Here is a 26,965-nt window from a genome sequence, read left to right as displayed (position 1 = left end):
TTACCAAAAAGGCACCATGCTCCCTGGGGGCTGCCAGCTACAGCACACTGCCAGCACCTTAGGTAGTGCCCGGGAGCTGACAGATTCCCTTTAAATTATCTAAGAACAAAGGCTCCCTTGGAGTGACTCTAAATGACCATGAGAACCTAAACAACAGAGATGCGAAACCACATGGCTGATAGTAAGACAGAGATTGTCTTACTAGCTGGGAAAATAGAAGCTGGGAAGCTGAAACATTACATACACATGTATACATATACTTACATACACACACACACATATATATATATATATATACATACATACATACACATATATACTCATGACTGCATCCTTGAACAAGGTGAACTCCGTGTGCTGGAATGGCATGAAACAGCTGTAGCTGCATCGCTGATGGCATCCTCTCACTTGTCTGTCTGCCGTGTTTGTTCTTTGTACGAAATTAAGATATAAGAAGAAGACCTCAAGAGGGGTGAGTGCCATGTCTTTTTTCTTCAATGGACAGTGATTTGTTTTCTATTCTCTATTGCACAGAGCACCACCCTGAAGTGTCTACTCAGTGAATACTATACCACTCAGTTCACTTGTATTGCCACTAGTTTGCATTGGATCTACTAGTAGTGCCGGACTAGTAGCTGTTTCTTGTTTGTGCACTATCCCGCTGATGGGCTAAACCATGAACAGTGAGGGGGGTGTGGACTTCCAGAAGCAGAATTTTTATTACAAGTTGGGAGAATAAATGAGTTTAAAGAATACTGGGAATGTTGTGGTTGTCCAGCCTAAATTTCTAATCTTTGATGCTGTGAGGGACATAACAGTGCTATGTACTTACCTGTCCCGCCCAATGTCCAGCACTCTCTGCCGCTATAGGTGGGCGTGGGTGTAAGCAGGGAACCCTCAACATACCGCTCAACTCAGGTAACAAGGACTGGGGCTTGTGTCACCCATTTAGGAAGGGTATCCCGACACTGGTGGGCAATACGTGGTGTGAAGACCTAAGAGTCAAAACACAGGCACAAGTGTTCTCTCTTCTTTCAAGTATTCTACTTATTCTACCTCCAAAGTTCCGGCAGAGCACAGTACTACTTGGGTTGGGACATTCTCTCCACATCCTCCTCGCTACTCTTTTGAACCTCTTAAGCTCTCAGTACAGATCCGATTCCTCAAGTCTAAAGCATCCTATCAAGAAGAAAGTATATTGAATATTTCTGTATCAAGTATCTCTACAGTAAAGAAAAGTATATTTATTTTAACGGGACTCTGTGTTTCTTCACTCAGCACCTACACAGTAAATATAGCTTCCTTGGGTTATATCCCGTTTCCGTGGGTGGCAGTGCCAGTGGTCCGGGTGGGCCACTACTCCACTCCGGACCACCGTGATAATTGCCCAAGAAACCGCCAAACAACCCGGCAGGTCACTGACCACAGAGGAAATGGGTATTGTCCGACTATTAAAATAAAAGCAGGTGTGCTAGCATACCTGTGTGCCCAACCGGCACTGGCGTCACAACAAAACACCATCAGGCAGGACTATACCTCGGCTAACCACTACCTCAGTGGAGTCACACTTTACCACCTAACCTGTGAACGGCCGTCTGTCCCTGAACCAAGATTTACTGTTGACGGACCTTTTAGTCATATGAGCAGAGAAAAGTGGAGTTTCCTGAGTAGCTGCGGCTTTTGGTTCTATATTCCAGCTAGTTATCACTTCAGTGTCTGAATACACAGTGATATATACAACTACTCTAAGGCCTGGGGGGGGGGGGTTCCTGGTCCTGACTTCTTCCCTGATGACCGTATCACTGTCATAGCAGCATGTATGGTATACAGATATTCAGGGGAATTCATCAATTGGGGTCTTAGCAACAGGACCCCGACCAATCAAAACTTCTGACCTGTTCAGAGGGATGGGTTCTGTTATAGTACCTAATGGTGTAGTATAATATACAGTTCTCATTGGTGCAGTGGGGCTATAATATCTTTTACTTGTAAATAAGTCACCATCGGGATGTCACCACCTTCCCCACAGAGCAAGCATATAGCCGGATTCAAATGGTGATGGTTCGGGTTGGTACGTACCCGAGCCTCGGCCCGGCTCACTCATCTCTAATAGGCATCTTAAGTAGAGGTGAGTGAGTATACTATTCGCTCGAGTATGAGGATGCTAGACAGTTCTCGATACTCCAATACGTACCACATGGTACTGGTGTAAAATTGATAGTCTCCTCCCAGCATGTTTGGCAACTTAAGGGAAGCTTCACGGGTACAGTATCACAGCGGATCCGCAGCAGAAAATCCGCTGCGATACAGTACGCGTGAAGCTACCCTAAATCAGCCAATAAACATGCGGAGAAGTGGCTGGACACCCTGCTGTGCTGCGGATATGTTGGTTGCTGGTCTAGCAGTGATTGGCCGGCTGAATCAGGTGACCTGGGTGTACATAGACCCAAGTCACCTGATGCTCAATTCCCTTGCATTCTGTTAGCTGACAGGGAGAGCCGCTGGAGTAGGGACAGAGTTAGTATAGGACACCTGGTAGGTGACTAGCTAACAAACCCAGAAGTGTTTTTCTGTACCAGTAATCTCCAGTATATGTCACCACGTTTTGATAGGGGAGGGGCATGTGCTCTATTTATAGCCCAGGTCAGTACATACCTAACCAGCCATGACTAAGGGTGCATAACCAGAAATGCCTTGGCCTAGACTAGGACTTTGCTTGGGATTCACATGTTGGTTTTATGGGCTACAATAAAATACATTGGAAACCTCAACTGCTATAATCCTTACTCTTGCCTTTAATTCAGACTGAGCTAAGGTCCTGATAGGCCAAAGTGAGGGGAGGAAACCTGAGACAGACCGACTGTACAGAAAATCAAGTACACAGTTAACCCTTAGTAGTCCTTCAGCATATGCTTGCTGTCACTAAATGGAATATACAGTGATAAGGTTAAATTTTGTTTTGTCTGACTTTATGAAGCCAGACACTCCCCAGGTGTAGGATGGTATTAGATTATAGTTAGCAGCTGCAGTTCTGCTTACAACTTAAAATCACAGACACAGACAGCTGATGTACGTAATAGAGTCAGGATCTGTCTGGATTATGAGGCCGGGCAGCTGTCCTTTTATGAGCTGTGTGACCCCATCAGACACTTACACACCTTCACCGCCACCTTCACCGAGCCCCTTCATGTTGCAGTAGGTGTATATTTATCATTGGTTACAGGACCCCATGCAGTTAGGTCAGTGAGAATTATAAAATGAAAAATTATTACATTTTTATGAAAAATTGAAAGCCAGCCCCGGGATACATTGTGTAAGGATTAGGCATTGTACCATTTTTCCATGTTCCCCCTGTTTCCATTCCTCGGCTCTTTGCCATCCTATGTACAGGGTAGAAGTCTCAGGACACCCTGTTATTTCAGAGACATATCTGACACCCCAGCAAGTAATGGCCGATTGCCGCAATCAGATTTGTAATAATCTCTTGTGGATCAAAACTCATCAACACTGAAACTTGGAACAATAACCAGGAAGGTTTCCTATGATGCACAGCTATTTGACGTGTTCATTGTGTTGTTTATGGTGCTAAACAAAGAGCTAAAGCCGCTGGATCCAATCAGTATGAACCCTGTGAGAACCTAGACAATTCTGGTCTTTGATATATTATAGCCTCTTATAGCCTATGTTCTCTGTTTGTTATTATGACTTGCTGGTGATGGACCTTTTAGTCATATGGATTTAGTACTATGAGCAGAGAATAGTGGAGTTTCCTGAGTAGCTGCGGCTTTTGGTTCTATATTCCAGCTAGTTATCACTTCAGTGTCTGAATACACAGTGATATATACAACTACTCTGAGGCCGGGGGTGGGGGGGGGGGGTTCCTGGTCCTGACTACTTCCCTGATGGCCGTATCACTGTCATAGCAGCATGTATGGTATACAGATATGCAGAGGAATTGATCAATTGGGGTGTTAGCAACAGGACCCGACCAATCAAAACTTCTTCCGTAATGTTACAGTAGAGAGACAGATCCTCTTATGATACCCGCCGTGGAGCTATGAGATCTCACAACACCAAGATCGGAGAACGTGGAGCTTCTTGTTGATGGTTTCCAGCTGGTAACAGTCAGTAATACTGTAGTTTCACTGCATCAAATCAAAGTGCTTAAAATTATATAAACAGCTAATACTCTGTATACATGGATGGAGATTACAGGTGGAGCCAGTGTCGGACTGGGGTACCTTGGCCCACCAGGGAAATTGATTCTTGGGGCCCACCCAACATATAAAGACATAATCAGCGCCAAACCTTTCACGTTAGTACAGCGACTTTGCATAGAGCTGTGTATGTGACCAGCAACGCTAGTGCAGTGCCAGTCACTTATACAGTTGTTACTGATTTATGCAGTTGTGGTAAAACTGCACCACTTATGTAGAAACTTTAATGAAATTCCGACAATATTGCTGTAAAAACACATAAAAAATGTCATGTGTGAACACAGCATCAGAAGATGAAGGAAAGAATGACCATCTAGTCTGCTCCTCTATTACAATCTCCAGCAGAGGAGACCCATGACTGTTTATTCGAGCCTCACCGGTGCAGTCAGATGAGGGGGCATAAGCCTACCCATCACTGATACTACTATTGCAGCTCCGGAGGGGGTGCAGTCTGGTGAGGGGGTATTATCCTACCTATCACTGATACTCCTGCTCCGGAAGGGGTGCAGTCAGATGAGGGGGGCATAATCCTACCTATCACTGATATTACTGCTGCTGCTCCGGAGGGGGTGCAGTCAGATGAGGGGGGCATAATCCTACCTATCACTGATACTACTGCTCCAGAGGGGGTGCAGTCAGATGAGGGGGGCATAATCCTACCTATCACTGATACTACTGCTCCGGAGGAGGTGCAGTCTGGTGAGGGGGTATTATCCTACCTGTCACTGATACTGCTGCTCCGGAGGGGGTGCAGTCTGGTGAGGGGGTATTATCCTACCTGTCACTGATACTACTGCTCCGGAGGGGGTGCAGTCAGATGAGGGGTGCATAATCCTACCTATCACTGATACTGCTGCTGCTCCAGAGGGGGTGAAGTCTGGTGAGGGGGTGGCATTATCCTACCTATTACTAATACTGCTGGTCCAGAGGGGGTGCAGTCTGGTGGGGGGGTATTATCCTACCTATCACTGATACTACTGCTCCGGAGGGGGTGCAGTCAGATGAGGGGTGCATAATCCTACCTATCACTGATACTACTGCTGCTGCTCCAGAGGGGGTGCAGTCTGGTGGGGGGGGCATTATCCCACTTGTGTCTGCTGCTTATATCTTTATTTTTGATACAATCGGTACAATAGTTGAGAAGAAGTTTGCACTCTGGAGGTCCCAGTTGTGCAGGAGATCCGTGACGCTTGGGCGATGATCAGCTGAGTCAGGATTCTCACATCACAGATGATAGGAGTTGTAGTAGACGTAGGAGTAAGACAAATCAATGGATAATATGTTTCTAAGGGAATCCTCAATAGATCTGATGATCTCATTTGATGAAACACGTCATCCATTGATTAAAGTCTTACTGTTATATCTACTACAACACCTATCATCTTTGATGTGAGAATCCTGAATCAGCTGATCAGAGCCCAAGCCTCACGGATCTCCGGCACAACTGGACCTCCAAAGTGTGAACTTCACACACACATACATACAGTATACATATATACACAAATAGACATACTGCAGACATACATACTGTATACATATATACACAAATAGACATACTGCAGACATACACACTGTATACATATATACACAAATAGACATACTGCAGCCATACACACTGTATACATATATACACAAATAGACATACTGCAGACATACACACTGTATACATATATACACAAATAGACATACTGCAGCCATACACACTGTATACATATATACACAAATAGACATACTGCAGCCATACACACTGTATACATATATACACAAATAGACATACTGCAGACATACACACTGTATACATATATACACAAATAGACATACTGCAGCCATACACACTGTATACATATATACACAAATAGACATACTGCAGCCATACATACTGTATACATATATACACAAATAGACATACTGCAGCCATACACACTGTATACATATATACACAAATAGACATACTGCAGACATACATACTGTATACATATATACACAAATAGACATACTGCAGACATACATACTGTATACATATATACACAAATAGACATACTGCAGACATACATACTGTATACATATATACACAAATAGACATACTGCAGACATACATACAGTATACATATATACACAAATAGACATACTGTAGACATACATATATACACAAATAGACATACTGCAGCCATACACACTGTATACATATATACACAATGCTCTGACAATTAAGGACATTTAAAATGTAACTTTTATTACTTTCTTTTAAAAAAAGTTTCTTAATCAAAAAAAAAAGGAAAAAGGAAAAAATATATATATATTAATAATACAAAGCAGCCATCACCATTCTTCTGTGCTTATTTAAAGATTTTCTTGTACATAAATATTAGAGTTCATAAATATTTACAATTTCGCGGCATAGTGTGCATATTTCTTTTATATATATATGTATTGTGCTTATATTGTATGCACTTATATATTTTTAGCACACTGTCGTAGTTGTTTCGTGTCCCAGTTATCTTTTCTGTCCCATTTCGCTTACTTATGATGTGAAGCAGTCTTATTTTGTGAGCAATTTTTTATATACATACTCTTTTAGAGTTGTTAAAAAATTGTGAAGATTTTAATTTACTTCCCTTTTTGTTTCTCCCGTAGTAGGTATTGGAAGTCCTCCACTTTATATTGCACTGGCCCGACGCGTTTCCTGAACCATTATCCTCCAGGGCCGTTGGGTAAGCTCACTCTCTTTGTGGGACCTTTTTTGCAGTCCGTCTGCACGGCTCTGGTGATGGCCGCACACTAGTCCGCACATCTCGGCTTCCTTTTATACCTCACATAGGTCCGCCTTTCATTTAACAGACAGATCTCTGAACCACTCCGGGTGCAAGCCTTCCAAGGTTTTGACAGACTGAGCTGCCACCCAATCAGGTAAGTCCCGTACGTAAATCCTGTTCAGAGATATACTAGTCCCAGCTGATCCTCATGTGATGTTGTTTTGTTTAGGTCCGTTGCCTGGATACCTGAGACGCATTGCATCCCAAGCCTCGCTGTGGATTCCGTGCTTTCATGGTAAGACTTCTGTGGATTGGAGATGTTATACTTAGTTCTACAAGTGGGTTGCTATGATGGATAGTTGATTCTTAGTCTTTCTATTGTTTTATGATCCATGTATAGTTTATTTTATTTACCGAAAGCTCATATATGATACATAGTCATTGAGGCCATTTGGCCGGGCTGAGTTCATTCTGAATATCCAGCGTGCTTCACACTGCAATAGTCGTTTATCATAGTCCCCCTTTAATACATGCCTTTTCACAACTTCCAGTACTTGACACCTAAGTGCTTGCCAATTTCCACCATGTTGTTCCAGAAAGTGAATGGCCACCGGAGTTGTACGTTTGTTTTTTATATCCCCAATGTGCTCACTTAGACGTTTTTTTAGGGGTCTAAAGGTTTTTCCCACATAATTTTGCGGGCAAGGACATGTGAGCATATAAACTACTCCTGATGTCTCACAGTTTGCGAATTCACGTGTCTCGTAATTTTCCCCTGTACTACAACTTTTAAAGGATTTTCCTGGAATGATATATTTGCACATAGTGCACTTGCTGCACGGGTACGTTCCTGTGGCCCCCCTATAGTGTTGGTCCGTGTTCTTAGGGAGGTAACTGTGGACCAAATGATCCTTCAGATTGCGGCCCCTCCGATATGTTATCACTGGTCTATCAGGTAGGAACTTTGTTACTATCTGGTCCCGTTTTAGGATAGGCCAGTACTGGGTCAGAATTTTTTTGACCTCCTCAGCTTTGACATCATCAGTAAGACAAGGATGGTGTTTCTGGATTTGGACATACAGATAGCCACAAATGGAAAATTACACACGACCGTACACAGGAAGGAAACAGCAACTAATTCCCTGCTAAAATGGGAAAGCTGTCACCCAAGGGCACTAAAAGCTGGCATACCAATAGGCCAGTACTTGAGACTACGTCGTAACTGCTCCACTCTTACAGAATTTAAACAAAAAGCGATTGAACTACGGGATAGACTCGTGAGAAGGGGTTACCCCAAAAAAGTTCTAAGGAGCGCCTATTGGAAGGCAATACAAAAAAATCGCACGGAACTGCTGAGACCAAAAGTAAGATCTGAGGAGGAGGAGCAAGTGTCTCGGATTATAGGCACTTATGATGTCAAAGCTGAGGAGGTCAAAAAAATTCTGACCCAGTACTGGCCTATCCTAAAACGGGACCAGATAGTAACAAAGTTCCTACCTGATAGACCAGTGATAACATATCGGAGGGGCCGCAATCTGAAGGATCATTTGGTCCACAGTTACCTCCCTAAGAACACGGACCAACACTATAGGGGGGCCACAGGAACGTACCCGTGCAGCAAGTGCACTATGTGCAAATATATCATTCCAGGAAAATCCTTTAAAAGTTGTAGTACAGGGGAAAATTACGAGACACGTGAATTCGCAAACTGTGAGACATCAGGAGTAGTTTATATGCTCACATGTCCTTGCCCGCAAAATTATGTGGGAAAAACCTTTAGACCCCTAAAAAAACGTCTAAGTGAGCACATTGGGGATATAAAAAACAAACGTACAACTCCGGTGGCCATTCACTTTCTGGAACAACATGGTGGAAATTGGCAAGCACTTAGGTGTCAAGTACTGGAAGTTGTGAAAAGGCATGTATTAAAGGGGGACTATGATAAACGACTATTGCAGTGTGAAGCACGCTGGATATTCAGAATGAACTCAGCCCGGCCAAATGGCCTCAATGACTATGTATCATATATGAGCTTTCGGTAAATAAAATAAACTATACATGGATCATAAAACAATAGAAAGACTAAGAATCAACTATCCATCATAGCAACCCACTTGTAGAACTAAGTATAACATCTCCAATCCACAGAAGTCTTACCATGAAAGCACGGAATCCACAGCGAGGCTTGGGATGCAATGCGTCTCAGGTATCCAGGCAACGGACCTAAACAAAACAACATCACATGAGGATCAGCTGGGACTAGTATATCTCTGAACAGGATTTACGTACGGGACTTACCTGATTGGGTGGCAGCTCAGTCTGTCAAAACCTTGGAAGGCTTGCACCCGGAGTGGTTCAGAGATCTGTCTGTTAAATGAAAGGCGGACCTATGTGAGGTATAAAAGGAAGCCGAGATGTGCGGACTAGTGTGCGGCCATCACCAGAGCCGTGCAGACGGACTGCAAAAAAGGTCCCACAAAGAGAGTGAGCTTACCCAACGGCCCTGGAGGATAATGGTTCAGGAAACGCGTCGGGCCAGTGCAATATAAAGTGGAGGACTTCCAATACCTACTACGGGAGAAACAAAAAGGGAAGTAAATTAAAATCTTCACAATTTTTTAACAACTCTAAAAGAGTATGTATATAAAAAATTGCTCACAAAATAAGACTGCTTCACATCATAAGTAAGCGAAATGGGACAGAAAAGATAACTGGGACACGAAACAACTACGACAGTGTGCTAAAAATATATAAGTGCATACAATATAAGCACAATACATATATATATAAAAGAAATATGCACACTATGCCGCGAAATTGTAAATATTTATGAACTCTAATATTTATGTACAAGAAAATCTTTAAATAAGCACAGAAGAATGGTGATGGCTGCTTTGTATTATTAATATATATATATTTTTTCCTTTTTCCTTTTTTTTTTTTGATTAAGAAACTTTTTTTAAAAGAAAGTAATAAAAGTTACATTTTAAATTTCCTTAATTGTCAGAGCATTGTGAAAACTTTAGGAAATAAATAATTTCTATCAGTATAAGTATACATATATACACAAATAGACATACTGCAGCCATACACACTGTATACATATATACACAAATAGACATACTGCAGACATACATACTGTATACATATATACACAAATAGACATACTGCAGCCATACACACTGTATACATATATACACAAATAGACATACACAAACATGCAGACACAACACACCTTACATATATACATCTAATCATACTAACACACACACAGACTCACCAACATGGATACACAGATACAAAAGCATGCAGATTACACATATAAACCATCTATAGAACTACATTACATAATATACACTATATACATGATAGACAACACACACACACACATATACATATATATATATATATATATCACTCACATGCATAAACACATGACACATGTACAGACACACACTGATGACAGGTAGACAAGTATATACACACACACTTACATGTTCAGCAGGGCAGGAGGCTTCAGTCTTCTTGTCTCCATCTTCTCTTCTCCCAGCCAGGCCGGGCAGCCTGCAGCCTCTCCCCCTTGTCCTGTGCACCGACTGCACACAGCAACAGGAGAGTCACGTGATTGCAGAGGGGAGGGGGAACAGAGGGGCCTGCTGCTGCTGCTGCTCTCGGCATCTGGTGACAGGCAGGAAGAGGGCAGCGCTGAGGATGGGAGCAGATGTAAGGGAGCCAGGTGAGCAGGGGGAGGGGAGGGCCCATGATTACAGAAAGAACTGGCCCCGATACGGTGCTTAACTCACCCCAGCAGTGTGGGAGCTCCCGATACCAGGCAGCTCCCAAACGGGAGGCCCCTCTCTGGCTTAGGGGAAGGGCCCTGCAAGAGGGAGGAGGGGGTGGGGCCCACCGGGGGATCCCCCGGCTCCCTGGTGGCCCAGTCCGACTCTGGGTGGAGCAGTGGCGTAGCTATAGGGGTCGCCGGGGTCGCCATGGCGACCGGGCCCCTACGCTAGGGGGGCCCGCACGGCCCCCCCTTGCCACTTGTTTTTTAACATCCAGAGAAGCTGCGGCCACGCAGCTTCTCGGGATGCACAGATCGCTTTGATGTTCCGTCCGCACAGTGAGCACAGTGAGCGGGCGGAACATCAAAGCGATGAGAATACAGGAGAAGGACCTGTCAGCGTCCTCCTCCTGTATTCTCTCCCATAGGCTGCCGGCACTTCATACCAGCAGCCTATGGGAGGCCGGGCCGTGACCTCTCCGGCAGGCGTGATCATGTGACGTCATCACGTCTGCCGGAAGTCCCGTCCCTGCGGCTCGCAAGATGGAGCCCGAAGAGGAGGAGGAAGAGCTGCTGCCTGCACAGCATGGATTAGGTGAGTAGGATGTTTGTTTTTTTAGTGGCACCTCTGGGGGCATTATTAGTAAATGGGGGCACCTCTGGGGGCATTATTAGTTCTTGGGGGCACCTCTGGGGGCATTATTAGTGTATGGGGGCACCTCTGGGGGCATTATTAGTATATGGGGGCACCTCTGGGGGCATTATTAGTTCTTGGGGGCACCTCTGGGGGCATTATTAGTATATGGGGGCACCTCTGGGGGCATTATTAGTATATGGGGGCACCTCTGGGGGCATTATTAGTGTATGGGGGCACCTCTGGGGGCATTATTAGTTCTTGGGGGCACCTCTGGGGGCATTATTAGTATATGGGGGCACCTCTGGGGGCATTATTAGTATATGGGGCACCTCTGGGGGCATTATTAGTATATGGGGGCACCTCTGGGGGCATTATTAGTGTATGGGGGCACCTCTGGGGGCATTATTAGTATATGGGGGCACCTCTGGGGGCATTATTAGTGTATGGGGGCACCTCTGGGGGCATTATTAGTTGTTGGGGGCACCTCTGGGGGCATTATTAGTATATGGGGGCACCTCTGGGGGCATTATTAGTATATGGGGGCACCTCTGGGGGCATTATTAGTGTATGGGGGCACCTCTGGGGGCATTATTAGTTCTTGGGGGCACCTCTGGGGGCACTATTAGCTCATGTGGGCACCTCTGGGGGCATTATTAGTATATGGGGGCACCTCTGGGGGCATTATTAGTATATGGGGGCACCTCTGGGGGCATTATTAGTTCTTGGGGGCACCTCTGGGGGCATTATTATTGTATGGGGGCACCTCTGGGTGCATTATTAGTTCTTGGGGGCACCTCTGGGGGCACTATTAGCTCATGTGGGCACCTCTGGGGGCATTATTAGTAAATGGGGGCACCTCTGGGGGCATTATTATTGTATGGGGGCACCTCTGGGGGCATTATTAGTAAATGGGGGCACCTCTGGGGGCATTATTATTGTATGGGGGCACCTTTGGGGGCATTATTATTGTATGGGGGCACCTCTGGAGGCATTATTAGTTCATGGGGGCATTATTAGTTCATGGGGGCACCTCTGGGGGCATTTTTAGCTCATGGGGGCCACCTCTGGGGGCATTATTAGTTGATGGGGCACCTCTGGGGGCATTATTAGTTCATGGGGGCACCTCTGGGGGCATTATTAGTTCATGGGGGCACCTCTGGGGGCATTATTAGTTGATGGGGCACCTCTGGGGGCATTATTAGTTCATGGGGGCACCTCTGGGGGCATTATTAGTTCATGGGGGCACCTCTGGGGGCATTATTAGCTCATGGGGGCACCTCTGGGGGCATTATTAGTTGATGGGGGCACCTCTGGGGGCATTATTATTGTATGGGGGCACCTCTGGGGGCATTATTAGCTCATGGGGGCACAGCAGGGAATCCTACATACAGGGGGCATCCCACATTCCTACTCGCTTTACTGCACATTACACCAAACAGCGCAGTTACTATGGGAGCCGACAGGAGGGAGGAAGGGAAGGAAGTTGCTAGAAATGTGCGGAGCCTAAATTGTTTGTCTCGCAGGTTCTAAGGGGATGAAACATATCTGGAAGGAATCATCATGGAGGTCTGGGCCGGATGAAGAGGAAAAGGGAAAGTGACGCCTCAGATCAAAGAAGACGTCACCTGTGAGTCACTGTATGACGGTTTTCTTATTTTGTAGAACATTATTTAGTAGGGGCGCCCCGAGGTGGAAAAGGTTGGGAAGCGCTGCGCTAATCTGTCCCGCTGCGCCCGCTGGCACATGCTGTCATCTGATTGGGCCTCTTACCTAATCAGATGACAGCAAGTACCAGCGCCCCCTCCTCCAGACATCTGCCTTGGGGGCCCAAGCTGTGTCCTATGGCCGTATCTTTACTGCGTTGAGCTCCAGCTTGTGCTGCATCTACATTATCTGTACTCAGAGATATCACTGTGTTATCTGTGGTGTTACATAGGACTGCAGGTGACATCTACTACATTATCTGTACTCAGAGATATCACTGCGTTATCTGTGGTGTTACATAGGACTGCAGATGACTACTACATTATCTGTACTCAGAGGGATATCACTGTTATCTGTGGTGTTACATAGGACTGCAGGTGATATCAGGTGACTTCTCCAGGTTGCAGAAGTTCAAACTTCATCATGCCTGCTGATAGTTTATAATGGGAGTTGTAGTTTTGCAGCATGTGGCTCTTCAGGTTGCAGCACTACAACCCCCATCGTTTCCAACTGGCAGTTCATGATGAGAGTTGTAGTTTTTCAGCTGGAGAGTCAAAGATTGGAATACAATGATTAGACAATGACACAGTACAGTCCATTATCTATAGGGGGCAGTAGTGCAGTACATGAGGTGGAGGCAGTGACAGGGCATTAGAACATGGTGGCACATTAGAGTAATTGGATATAACGTTAGATAGGACTTTGCCTGATCGGGGGGAGATGGGGGGGCCCCAAGCTAACATTTTGCACCAGGGCCCATCAGCCTTTAGCTACGCCCCTGAGGTGGAGTGTTACCTTATATACTGGGTATACACATTTTCTGCTTCACCAGAATCCTGAATGTCTCCCGGGTAGAGTTCCTGGTCCCAGAGTCCCCCCCTATAGTCACTGCTTATAATACCTGTATGTTCCCTCTCTGATGTAACTGTCTATGTATAATAAACATTGTATTGTATACCAGTGCTGTTCTGTGTTATTGCTTGTGTATGTGTGTACACGCTCCAACATCTGAGGAATGAAAGTAAGTACCCCCCCCCCCCCCCCATTGGGCAAACTGCAGTCCTGCAACATCACGACCCGGGCTCAGGCGTGCCTGCTCATCCAGACTTATGGTGACACAGAGAGATTTATCCGACAGATTTTTAAACCCAAAGCCAGGAATGGATTTGAAAAGAGGAGAAATCTCAGTCTTTCCTTTATGACCTATTCTCTGGTTATAGTCTGTTCCTGGCTTTGGCTTCAAAAATCTGACAGATAAATCTCTCGGTGTAAAGGCGCCCTAAGGCGGGACACCACTGCAGTCACTGACTGGCTGAGTCGGTACTTTCCCCCGGGCGTGACGTACCGCTAAGCTGGGAGAAATAAAGAAGAAATGAAGTCCAGCGGCTGTCAGAGAGGTGGTGATTTGGCGCTATGGTTTAGTATACATTCTTCATTATGCCGCCCCCGCCTGCAGGGATTTTTTTTAGTTATGGCCGGAATTCTCCTTTAACTATTTGGGGTCTGACCACGGTTACATAACTCTCTTATTTCCCATGATGCATAGCTACCCTGAGCAGGTCTATTAAAGTGAACCTGTCATCATAGAGACAAGTCAAAAGTTTTGATCGGTCCAGATCTGAATATTCACACCCGTACCGATCGGGGGAACAAGTGGGGGAAGATTGTGCTGCAGCACGGTCCACTCTCACTCGTAATGTAAGTCTATGGAGCCCGACCCTTTTTTTCTTATACAATGCGGGGAGAGGATGTGCTGCAGTACGGTCCTCATCCCGCTTATTCTCCTGATCGGTACTGAGCTCAACACTCAAACCCGGACCGATCAAAACTTTTGACATGTCTTTTTTTATGATGACAGGTAGACTTTATTATTTAGCCAGAAAAGAATATGGAGATCAGGGAATACCATTAGATTATGGACAGGTTCCAGTGTCCCTAGCCACTAGCCACGACGGGTAAGATATAGGTTCATAGGTGTAGGGACATCTAGATCCCAAATTACTAAGACAGTTCAGGAGCGCATTGTGAGGAGAGTTCATGGTCCTGTCACCCCCAGGAGGAGTACACTGAAATTACCCCCATGAGACAGGTAGAATATGCTCCGGATGTTTCTATCTACACTCGGGGTGTCGGGCCCAAACAACAGAACCTGAAAACATAGAACTGCACCTCACAAATAAACCATAATCAAAGAAATATAATGCTTGACATAAAATAATTAAAAAAACATATATGCCCCCCTCCCCCACCGGCCATCATACGGCCCAGTGAGAGCCGACCCCACTGATAAATAGTTACATGGCAGCTACTATACATAAATCATACGGACAGGGTAATAAAGCACCTGATATGTGAAATACTACGGTATGGCAAAAAAGATTCTCGACCAATGTAGTTTAAATAAAAAACATGGGCCAAAAGTGCAAAAAATGCGGTTCAGATGAAAGGTCTGTCACATCTCCAGTGGGTCAGGACGGAACATCCCACTCATTCTGTGACCAAGACTTCTTCGGGGGTAAATGGTATATTGCCCAGTGCTATTATATATAGTCATAGTAATAGTTAAACATACATCCAGTGTGTGGAAACGGTAAGAAAACAAGGAGTCGGTGCTTATAGTGTTGGGTAAACTTGGTTTGGACCTCCCATGCATTTGTTCGTATACGCCCGGCGCTATCATGTTGCGGTCACATGATTCCCACAGTCCCGCTGATGGCGAGATCTGCGAGTTGAATAGTGGGATGACTGCCCAAGTCCGAGAGCACCTGCCCACTCCCCATATGTGGCCCAATATGGTTATCACTGCTTTAATATGTCAGTAGTTGCCAAATACATTATACAAGGTTATATGAACATCATTCCTGCCATATCTGAGCCTATAAAACTGAGACGTATATTCGCTGATCTCCGCATCATCCATAGAGAAGCATCAGCCGTGGCTTCTACATACTTATATAGATCACAATAGATGTTGCAGCAGCCATCACAATGTCCATGAAGTATAGCAAGGACTTACATATTGTAACCAATGGGGAAATGGCGAACAAACAAATGAAATTCAATTTCTGTTCCTGTAACACCAACGCTGTGTTGCGTTCCTGTAACGCTGGCACCAGGACAGGGGACTATAACTAGTTTTATTTTTCAGCCCCCTCCCCACCTGTTTTTTTTTTTTTTTCCAGACGGACTTCTCCTTTAAATCCAACACTATAGACATAAACAAGTTTTGGATAAAAAAAACCCCACCTGCTGTTTCAGTTATCTGTATATAATACTTTGCTGCAGTATCTCTTCTGTTTGTTCTTGCAATGGGTCAGGTTGCTATGTAAACCAGTCCAAGGCACAGTAAGCATGGTAAAGATCATGAGACTGGTTCTACTACAATTCTGTATCAGTAGTGCCCTAGGCGTACACCGACTCACACCTTCTTGCATTGTGGAATGTGTATAGACTATCTATAACCTTTCCGGGAATTTGCAGTGTTCTGAGAAGAGCTGAGAGAAGACGATACAGACAGGCCCAGTGCTCAGGTGACTGCTGCTGCTATTTGTTATAGTAATCGGTGGAGTTCTTAGACGCTGGCCCCCCTTTGGTCAAAACTTCTGATCCTTCCATATGACGTCAGAAACTGGCACTACTATTGATTGGCTGAGTAGCCAATGACGCCGTTATCGTATTATGTAATAGAGACAATGATCAGCTGGTGGTCGTGCCATCGGCTGATCATTAATTTAGGTTCAAACCCAAAATCATCGGGCACCGACCGTGCATCGCTGCGTGTAATAGCAACAGGCGACCAATGATTCCACAAGCACCATACATTACCTATACATGTTGCAGGTCTTTTGCACGCCTTCTTCTTCCCGGTCCTCCGCGTGCAGCAGCAGCTTCGGAGCGGCCTGTCTGGACTGATAGGCCACTCAGCCAATCACTGCCCGGGACTGCCGCAGCCAGTGATTGGCTGAGCAGCCTGTTAGCTCAGACAAGCCGCTCTGAAGCTGTTGCTGCACACGGGACTGGGAGGAAGAAGAAGCACAGGAGAAAACCTGCAACATGTATAGGTAAAGTATGGTGTTTAAACAAGGGCTGCAAGGACATCGGTAACAATGTTCCTGGAGCTCTTGCTAAACGATTATCGGGTTGTGTAATAGGCTCAGTAAACAGATCAGCGCCCGTTTACATTATTGATCGGGCCCCCATCGGCCCATGGAATAGGACCCTTAATGTTGCTAGATACTGTACTAGCGAAGCTGTTCAGTCAGCACGGCCAAGATTCCCGCGTAAGGTCCTCTCTGTAGAACGCTGTTTACAACTGGCGGCTTTTCACCGGAGTGAAGATGCTCAGATTTTCCGGTTTTCCGTCACCCACAAGTTTCACTATAGTGAGTAATCTCCAACCATGTTGTTCTAATGGCAACTGGTTTCTGACACTAATGGCTATATAATTCACACTGTAACAGTAATTGTGTGATGTGTTCGAGTTTTGGCTATAAAACACTGTTAGGTGCAATAAATACAATAAGAACTATGGTGTAAATAAATGAAGTGACTAGTGTTAATAAATGTAAATAGTGAACGTAATAACATAAAAAGGGAAATTATTTTAATGTTAATAACCAAAATAATGTGTGTGAAACATCGTGGTGATCAACACAACTCTATACATCGACGTGAATGGCACCCTGACGAATAATCTAATCACAAGATGCTAAAACAATGTATAAAAAGCATAATAAAACCTAAGACATTAATCTGATATGAATATACGACAAAAAATTATAAAACTATAAATAGGAGCTAAAGTTCCCCATGAACAATACCCGATAATAAGTGTATTGTTGTTCCCAATCTATAAACAACAAATCCATTGTTAGAACCCACTTAGTTACATTGCAACATTTTTTCAAATAGATAAACGCGTACAAAAAATACTATGAGTATTAAAAATAAAACATGTACATGTAATAGATAGTGATAGTGTCACCAAAAAAGGATTTTAGAGCGTATTCACACAAGGGGGATTACACAACATGTTCAATACACTCATTAAGGACCTATGTTTTTCATCTGTAATATGTCTGTTATTATGACTATTATTATCTTGGTGACGCTTGTCTTGTACTTTGATGACCCGGAAGTGAGGCGGATGCGGGCGAACCTCCTTTTTGTATTTAAAGCACCTTTGTTTAGTGTGATTTTATGCTTGAGAAAGGCCCCGATATGTACTAGAGTGGGCCGAAACGCGTTGTAATAAATCCTATTCCCTATAGTGTGGGGTCCTGTGGCATTTATTGATGCTGTATACACGGCTTGCACTACCTGTATCCATCTGCGCTGTACCATATAGAGGGGAAACTATTGGCCGACTGGGTCCTGCCTCGGCCCTCTCTACATTCTAATCTACATGTCATTCACAGTAATGATGATGGACACTTTGTTTAACCAACTGTAACTGTTTTCTTGTTTAATGCACTTGTATAAAAATATGGTTGGTTTCACTGTGGGTTATGCTTGAAAATGGCGGCAACTGGCCACCGGAACGTTGCATCTTGATCCATGTATTGCTGTGCTGCACATCTGTGACTTCATGTAAATAAAAGTTTCTTTACTTTATCCAAGTGGATTTCTGCTACTAGACTCAGAATCCCCTGATAACAAGCAGTGGGCAGCATATTGTAGAGGAGTGAGAAACCTAGCCGCAAAGACTTTATAGCTGTTTTCTGGGGTAAGGAATCATTTTTGGTGAATTGAGTGATTTACAATATGATAGAAATCACGTTGTTTGAAATGTTTCATGTGCTCAATTACTTACTGTGTCCTGAAAGGGTTAAGTGACTGGGTGTGACCACAAAACTACTGCGTATCCTGCATCTAACTTAGTTTCGTTTCTTCCTTCCTCTGTCAGCCATGGCGTCTGCTACTCTGAGAGACGAGCTGCTCTGCTCCATCTGTTTATCTGTATTTAAGGATCCTGTAATGCTGAGATGTGGCCACAACTACTGCCGGGTCTGTATTGATCGTGTGCTGGATACACAGGACGGGGCTGGAGTTTATTCCTGTCCTGAATGCAGAGAAGAGTATCAGGAGCGGCCTGCACTGATGAGGAACTTATATCTCCATAATGTAGCAGAACGTTTCCTGGTTACTCAGCCAGAACAAGCGGAGATCACCGGGATCTGCTGCACTTACTGTGTGGACTCTGCTGTACCTGCTGTGAAATCCTGTCTGCTCTGTGAGGCTTCTCTGTGTGATAAACACCTGAGAGCTCACAGCAAGTCACCAGAACACGTCTTATCTGAGCCCAGCACTTCCCTGGAGAAGAGGAAATGTTCTGTCCATAAGAAGATGCTGGAATATTACTGCACTGAGGACGCTGCTTGTATCTGTGTGTCCTGCAGATTGGATGGAGAACATCGGGGACACAGGGTGGAGATGCTGGATGAGGCCTCTGAGAAGAAGAAGAAGAAACTGAGAAATGTTCTCCAGAAACTGATGGCAAAGAGGAAGGAGACCGAGGAAAGAGTCCGGAGTGTGGAGGAGCGCAGGAGAAAAGCTCAAGAAAAAGCAGCTGGAGAAGCCGAGAAAGTCACTGCCCTGTTTACAGACATCAGGAGACGGCTGGACGACCTGGAGAAAAGGGTCCTGAGTGAGATCTCCAGGCAGGAAAAGCAAGAGTCACTGTCATTGTCTGCTCTGATCCAGCAGCTGGAAATAAAGAAGGACGAGCTGTCCAGGAAGATGAGACACATTGAGGAGCTGTGTAACATGGCGGATCCACTGACTGTCTTACAGGAACCGGACACAGGTGACTTGTGTGATCCTGAGGAGGGGGGAGGTGATGAGGACACAAGGGGACATGATAGACAGTTCCATGATGTAGATGATCTGGATGTGGCTGTGATCTCAGACACATTCCGTACATTATGTGACATAATATCAGGTATAAGGATCTATGGGGAGGGTCCTGCAGACATATTACTGGATGTAAACACAGCTCATAATAATCTCATTATATCAGACGACCTGAAAACTGCAACCAGGACAGAAGAGAAGCAGAATCGTCCAGAAACAGCAGAGAGATTCCAGTATTGTCCTCAGGTGATGAGCAGCAGGAGATTCTCCTCAGGGCGACATTACTGGGATGTGGAGATCAGTAGATCAGTATGGTGGAGTGTGGGGATGTGTTATCCCAGTATAGACAGGAGGTGGGATCAGTCAGTCATTGGATATAATAATAAGTCCTGGTGTGTGAGGAGGAGTAATAATCAGTATTCAGTGAGACATGACAGGAAAGTGATCCAGTTACCTGACAATATCTCCAGTGATAGAGTCAGGATCTGTCTGGATTATGAGGCCGGGCGGCTGTCCTTTTATGAGCTGTGTGACCCCATCAGACACTTACACACCTTCACCGCCACCTTCACCGAGCCCCTTTATGCTGTACTAGGTATATCTGTACCATTCTTTCCAGGTCTCCATAGAGGTGGCTCAGTGAGGATTATAAATTAAAAGATTATCAAATTATTGCAGTTTTCATGAAAAACTGAAAGCCCCAGGAGAGCTGAGTTGGCGAGGACGCCGGTGTAGCAGAGCTGATTTGGCGGGGACGACGGTGTAGCAGAGCTGAGTTGGCGATGATGCGGGCGATTGTGAGGGGCGGAGCTTGTCGCGGAGGGGGCGGCGCTTGCCGCGAGTGATCGCGGGGGGCGGAGCTAGTCGCGGGCGATTGCGGGGGGGGGGGAGCTAGTCGCGGGCGATTGCGGGGGGGGAGCTAGTCGCGGGCGATTGCGGGGGGCGGAGCTAGTCGCGGGCGATTGCGGGGGCGGAGCTTGCCGCGGGGGGGGGGTGCCGCGGGTGAGTGCGGAGGCTATGTTGCGGGTGAGTGAGGGATGCCATGGGTGATGGGGGGGCGGTCGGTTGTGGGGCGGGGGGCTGTGGGTGAGTGAGGGATGCCATGGGTGATGGGGGGGGCGGTCGGTTGTGGGGCGGGGGGCTGTGTGCTGCGGGTGAGTGAGGGATGCCATGGGTGATGGGGGGGGCGGTTGGTTGTGGGGCGGGGGGCTGTGTGCTGTGGGTGAGTGCTGGACGGTGGGCCGGGAGGCTCTGGACACACGGGGTGATCTCTGAGCTGGGGGTGAGCGGGTGGCTGCTGTTAGAGAGGGATGCAGTCACAGCTGCGCTGATCACTGTCTCCCTCTGTAACAGCAGCCACCCCCCATCAGTGTTCTCAGTCACTTCACTGGGACTGAGGACACGTGATGCCGACACGGAGGGTGGGGGCCAGGGGCAGGGAGCGTGTCGGAGTGGACTGAGGTCTGATGATTCTCTGCAATCCATGGAGGTGAATGCAGCTGGATAACAGCAAAACTGTGCAGAATCCATAATAACTTTATATTGGAAAGATGAAAAGCTACGGGTGGGCACAGGGGCGTAGCTAATGTCTCCTGGGCCCTGGTGCGAGAGGCCAACTTGGGCCCCCCCCCCCTCCTTTCACGACCAAGTGATGCTATTGTTGTGTGTGTGTGTATATATATATATACACACACAGTGGTGCCTTGGATTATGAGCATAATTCGTTCCAGGACCGTGCTTGTAATCCAAATCCACTCTTAAACCAAAGCAAATTTTCCTATAAGAAATCATGTAAATGCAGACAATTGGTTCCGCACCCCAAATATATTTATTATTCTGTACTGTACAGTAATGGAGAGGATGGGAAACACAAGGGCTGACAGAGACTGCAGGGAGCATGAAGGAATGAGCAGTACAGATGTGGGCACATACATGCAGCACTCTCTGTCCGGGGAGAAAGGGGTTACAGCTATGGAGAGATTACCCCCCCCCCACAGTCCTGTCCCCTGATGTAAGCCCCAGCCTGAAGGGGATCTGCTATGATTTGGAAGGTGTTTAGAGTACAGTGCTGTAGACCCCGCTATGCAGGCCATGCCCCTTCTCCACTCGCGCTCCCACCCAATACAGGAAGTTCTTAAACCAAAGCAATGTTCTTAAACCAAGTCACAATTTTGAAAAACTGTGAGCTCTTAAACCAAAACGCTCTTAAACGAAGTTACTCTTAAACCAAGGTACCACTGTATGTATATATATATATATATATATATACACACACACACACCAAGACAGATATTACCTATTACCGCCATACTGTTACCGACCAAATCCTGTATACTGAGACCAATATTACCAGTATATAGGGAGGAAACATTACCGCCACACCACAACCACTACCATCACCACCATATTGTTACTGACCAAATCCAGTATACTAAATCACCTCATCCAGTCATATAGAGGTGGCCCCAGCTCTACACAGGCTCTATACACCATATACATTACTGTGCAGTTATATCAGGTGACTCACAGGAGACGTCTTTTCTGATCGGAGTTCTTTCCTTTTCATTATCTTCTCCATCCGTCCTGGGCCGTTATGAGAACTTCTCCGAGCCACGAATCCACAGAATCTGCCAGACAGACATATTAGGCTCCACACTCTGACACCATCTCCATCTCTCTACACACTGCACATCTGTACTGTCCCCTTTACACCCTCATTTAGTGGGTAGCCCTGACTCTGTGACCTCCTAATATATGCCCCCCTCTGTGTATTCCCTCTCCCCCTATGTTGCCCCCCCAAATAGATGGCCCCCTCCCTTATAGATGGCCCCCTCTACCCCCTCCCTTATAGATGGCCCCCTCTCTCCTCACCCTCCCTTATGGATGGCCCCCTCTCCCCCCACCCTCCCTTATAGATGGCCCCCTCTCCCCCCACCCTCCCTTATAGATGGTCCCCTTCCCCCCCCCCTCCCTTATAGATGGTCCCCTTCCCCCCCTCCCTTATAGATGGTCCCCTTCCCCCCCCCCTCCCTTATAGATGGTCCCCTTCCCCCCCCCTCCCTTATAGATGGTCCCCTTCCCCCCCCTCCCTTATAGATGGTCCCCTTCCCCCCCCCTCCCTTATAGATGGTCCCCTTCCCCCCCTCCCTTATAGATGGTCCCCTTCCCCCCCTCCCTTATAGATGGTCCCCTTCCCCCCCTCCCTTATAGATGGTCCCCTTCCCCCCCTCCCTTATAGATGGTCCCCTTTCCCCCCCTTTATAGATGGTCCCCTTCCCCCCCTCCCTTATAGATGGTCCCCTTTCCCCCCTTTATAGATGGTCCCCTTCCTCCCTCCCTTATAGATGGTCCCCTTCCCCCCCCTCCCTTATAGATGGTCCCCTTCCCCCCCTCCCTTATAGATGGTCCCCTTCCCCCCCCTCCCTTATAGATGGTCCCCTTTCCCCCCCTTTATAGATGGTCCCCTTCCCCCCCTCCCTTATAGATGGTCCCCTTTCCCCCCCTTTATAGATGGTCCCCTTCCTCCCTCCCTTATAGATGGCCCCCTCCTTCCCCCCCACCCTCATAGATGGTCCCCTCCCCCCCCACCCTCATAGATGGCCCCCCTCTTTTCCCCCACCCTCATAGATGGCCCCTCTTTCCCCCCACCCTCATAGATGGCCCCTCTTTCCCCCACCCTCATAGATTGCTCCTCTTTCCCCCCACCCTCATAAATGGCCCCTCTTTCCCCCCACCCTCATAGATTGCTCCTCTTTCCCCCCACCCTCATAGATGGCCCCCTCTTTCCCCCCACCCTCATAGATGGCCCCCTCTTTCCCCCCACCCTCATAGATGGCCCCCTCTTTCCCCCCACCCTCATAGATGGCCCCCTCCTTTCCCCCCACCCTCATAGATGCCCCCCTCCTTTCCCCCCACCCTCATAGATGCCCCCCTCCTTCCCCCCCACCCTCATAGATGGCCCCCTCTTTCCCCCCACCCTTATAGATGGCCCCCTCTACCCCCTCCCTTATAGATGGCCCCCTCTTCCCCCTCCCTTATAGATGGCCCCCTCTCTCCTCACCCTCCCTTATGGATGGCCCCCTCTCCCCCCACCCTCCCTTATAGATGGCCCCCTCTCCCCCCACCCTCCCTTATAGATGGTCCCCTTCCCCCCCCCCCTCCCTTATAGATGGTCCCCTTCCCCCCCCTCCCTTATAGATGGTCCCCTTCCCCCCCCCCCTCCCTTATAGATGGTCCCCTTCCCCCCCCTCCCTTATAGATGGTCCCCTTCCCCCCCCTCCCTTATAGATGGTCCCCTTCCCCCCCCCCTCCCTTATAGATGGTCCCCTTCCCCCCCTCCCTTATAGATGGTCCCCTTCCCCCCCTCCCTTATAGATGGTCCCCTTCCCCCCCTCCCTTATAGATGGTCCCCTTTCCCCCCCTTTATAGATGGTCCCCTTCCCCCCCTCCCTTATAGATGGTCCCCTTTCCCCCCTTTATAGATGGTCCCCTTCCTCCCTCCCTTATAGATGGTCCCCTTCCCCCCCCTCCCTTATAGATGGTCCCCTTCCCCCCCTCCCTTATAGATGGTCCCCTTCCCCCCCTCCCTTATAGATGGTCCCCTTCCCCCCCTCCCTTATAGATGGTCCCCTTTCCCCCCCTTTATAGATGGTCCCCTTCCCCCCCTCCCTTATAGATGGTCCCCTTTCCCCCCCTTTATAGATGGTCCCCTTCCTCCCTCCCTTATAGATGGCCCCCTCCTTCCCCCCCACCCTCATAGATGGTCCCCTTCCCCCCCCACCCTCATAGATGGCCCCCCTCTTTTCCCCCACCCTCATAGATGGCCCCTCTTTCCCCCCACCCTCATAGATGGCCCCTCTTTCCCCCACCCTCATAGATTGCTCCTCTTTCCCCCCACCCTCATAAATGGCCCCTCTTTCCCCCCACCCTCATAGATTGCTCCTCTTTCCCCCCACCCTCATAGATGGCCCCCTCTTTCCCCCCACCCTCATAGATGGCCCCCTCTTTCCCCCCACCCTCATAGATGGCCCCCTCTTTCCCCCCACCCTCATAGATGGCCCCCTCCTTTCCCCCCACCCTCATAGATGCCCCCCTCCTTTCCCCCCACCCTCATAGATGCCCCCCTCCTTCCCCCCCACCCTCATAGATGGCCCCCTCTTTCCCCCCACCCTCATAGATGGCCCCCTCTTTCCCCCCACCCTCATAGATGGCCCCCTCTTTCCCCCCACCCTCATAGATGGCCCCCTCCTTCCCCCCACCTTCCCCCCACCCTCATAGATGGCCCCTCTTTCCCCCCACCCTCATAGATGGCCCCCTCCTTTCCCCCCACCCTCATAGATGGCCCCCTCCTTTCCCCCCACCCTCATAGATGGCCCCCTCTTTCCCCCCACACTCATAGATGCCCCCTCCTTTCCCCCCACCCTCATAGATGGCCCCCTCCTTTCCCCCCACCCTCATAGATGGCCCCCTCCTTCCCCCCACCCTCATAGATGGCCCCCTCCTTTCCCCCCACCCTCATAGATGGCCCCCCTCCTTTCCCCCCACCCTCATAGATGCCCCCCTCCTTTCCCCCCACCCTCATAGATGCCCCCCTCCTTTCCCCCCACCCGTACAGGCTGATAAAAAAAAAAAAAAACTTAACTCACCTGACATCGCGCTCCCACGTTGATCCTCACTCCTCCTGGTCTGTCCCCGGCTGCTGCGCGGCTGCCGGGGGTGTCGCGTCTTATCCCCGGCAGCGCGCGCATCCCAGAACTCCCTGCGCGCCGGAAACCGGAAGTCAGGGCCCAAGGCGCGCAGGGAGCCCTGGGATGCGCGCGCTGCCGGGGGTAAGACGGAGCCAGACTCTTGTGACCGCAAGCAAAACAATGCTTGCGGTCACAAGAGTGATTGATCGGGGGGCCCCGCGGGCCCCCCTTGTGGCGGGCCCGGTCGCGGCGGCGACCCCCGCGACCACGGTGGCTACGCCACTGGGTGGGCAGCGTATTAATGCAAAAATAATTTTGGGGGGAATACCCCTTTAACACAGAGCTACAGTATATACAGGCCTGGGGTGGGGTGGGGGGGTTCCTGGTCCTGACTACTTCCCTGATGGCCATATCACTGTCATAGCAGCATGTAAGGTATACATATATGCAGAGGAATTGATCAATTGGGATCCTGGGAACAGGACCCCCACCAATCACAGTTCTCATTGGTGGAGCTATAATATCTTTCATGTATAAATAATAAGATGTGAGAACATTGAGCTTCTTGTTGATGGTTTCCAGGTGGTAACAGTCATTAATACTGTATTTTCACTGCATCAAATGCCTAACAATGAGATGACAGCTATTACTCTGTATACATGGATGGAGATTACAGGCGGAGTGTTACCTTATATACTGGGTATACACATTTTCTGCTTCACCAGAATCCTGAATGTCTCCCAGGTAGAGTTCCTGGTCCCAGAGTCCCCCCCTATAGTCACTGCTTATAATACCTGTATGTTCCCTCTCTGATGTAACTGTCTATGTATAATAAACATTGTATTGTATACGGGGGCTGTTCTGTGTTATTGCCTGTGTGTGTACACGCTCCAACACCTGAAAAATAAAAGTAAGTACCCACACACACATACACACCATTGGGCAAACTGTAGCAAATATGCTTGTATTCAGCTGAAGGGATAATCCATGATCAGCACAGGGGGCTGTGGACTTCCAGGAGAATCTTTATTACAAGAAGGTAGAAACTCATTTACTGTCAGCAGGGCATGATGGGGGTTGTAGTTTTGCAATATAGAGTACCACAGATTGGGGGACACAGCCCATCTTAGGGTACTATTACACAGAACGATTATTGGCCGAATTGGTCCTATCTGGCCGATTATCGTTCCGTGTAATAGACACAACGATCAGCCGATTATCGTTGTCATCGGCTGATCGTTAATCTTGGTTCTGACCTATAATTGTCGTCCACCGACCGCGCATCGCTACGTGTAATGGTGGTGCGCCGGCGGCGGCTGACGATTAGCAAAAGA

General features: G+C 47.6%; 1 protein-coding gene and 1 long non-coding RNA gene across 2 annotated transcripts; both read left to right on the top strand.

The window, feature by feature from the left end:
- The first annotated feature begins 4,163 nt into the window (after positions 1–4,163).
- LOC138789022 (uncharacterized) lies at positions 4,164–14,052 on the top strand. Its single transcript, XR_011362686.1, has 2 exons — positions 4,164–4,215; positions 13,876–14,052. It is a non-coding gene; the product is annotated as an uncharacterized lncRNA (long non-coding RNA).
- A 4,819-nt stretch (positions 14,053–18,871) lies between these two features.
- On the top strand, positions 18,872–20,720 carry LOC138789014 (E3 ubiquitin/ISG15 ligase TRIM25-like). Its single transcript, XM_069967516.1, has one exon. The coding sequence runs from the start codon at positions 19,000–19,002 to the stop codon at positions 20,599–20,601; it is 1,602 nt and encodes a 533-aa protein (XP_069823617.1). The 5' UTR covers positions 18,872–18,999; the 3' UTR covers positions 20,602–20,720.
- The last annotated feature ends 6,245 nt before the right edge of the window (positions 20,721–26,965 follow it).

The sequence above is a fragment of the Dendropsophus ebraccatus genome, chromosome 1 (genome assembly GCF_027789765.1).
Source record: "Dendropsophus ebraccatus isolate aDenEbr1 chromosome 1, aDenEbr1.pat, whole genome shotgun sequence".
In the NCBI taxonomy this organism is placed as follows: domain Eukaryota; kingdom Metazoa; phylum Chordata; class Amphibia; order Anura; family Hylidae; genus Dendropsophus; species Dendropsophus ebraccatus.
The sequence above is the reverse complement of the archived record's forward strand: the minus strand, read 5'-3'. Positions and strand labels throughout refer to the sequence as shown.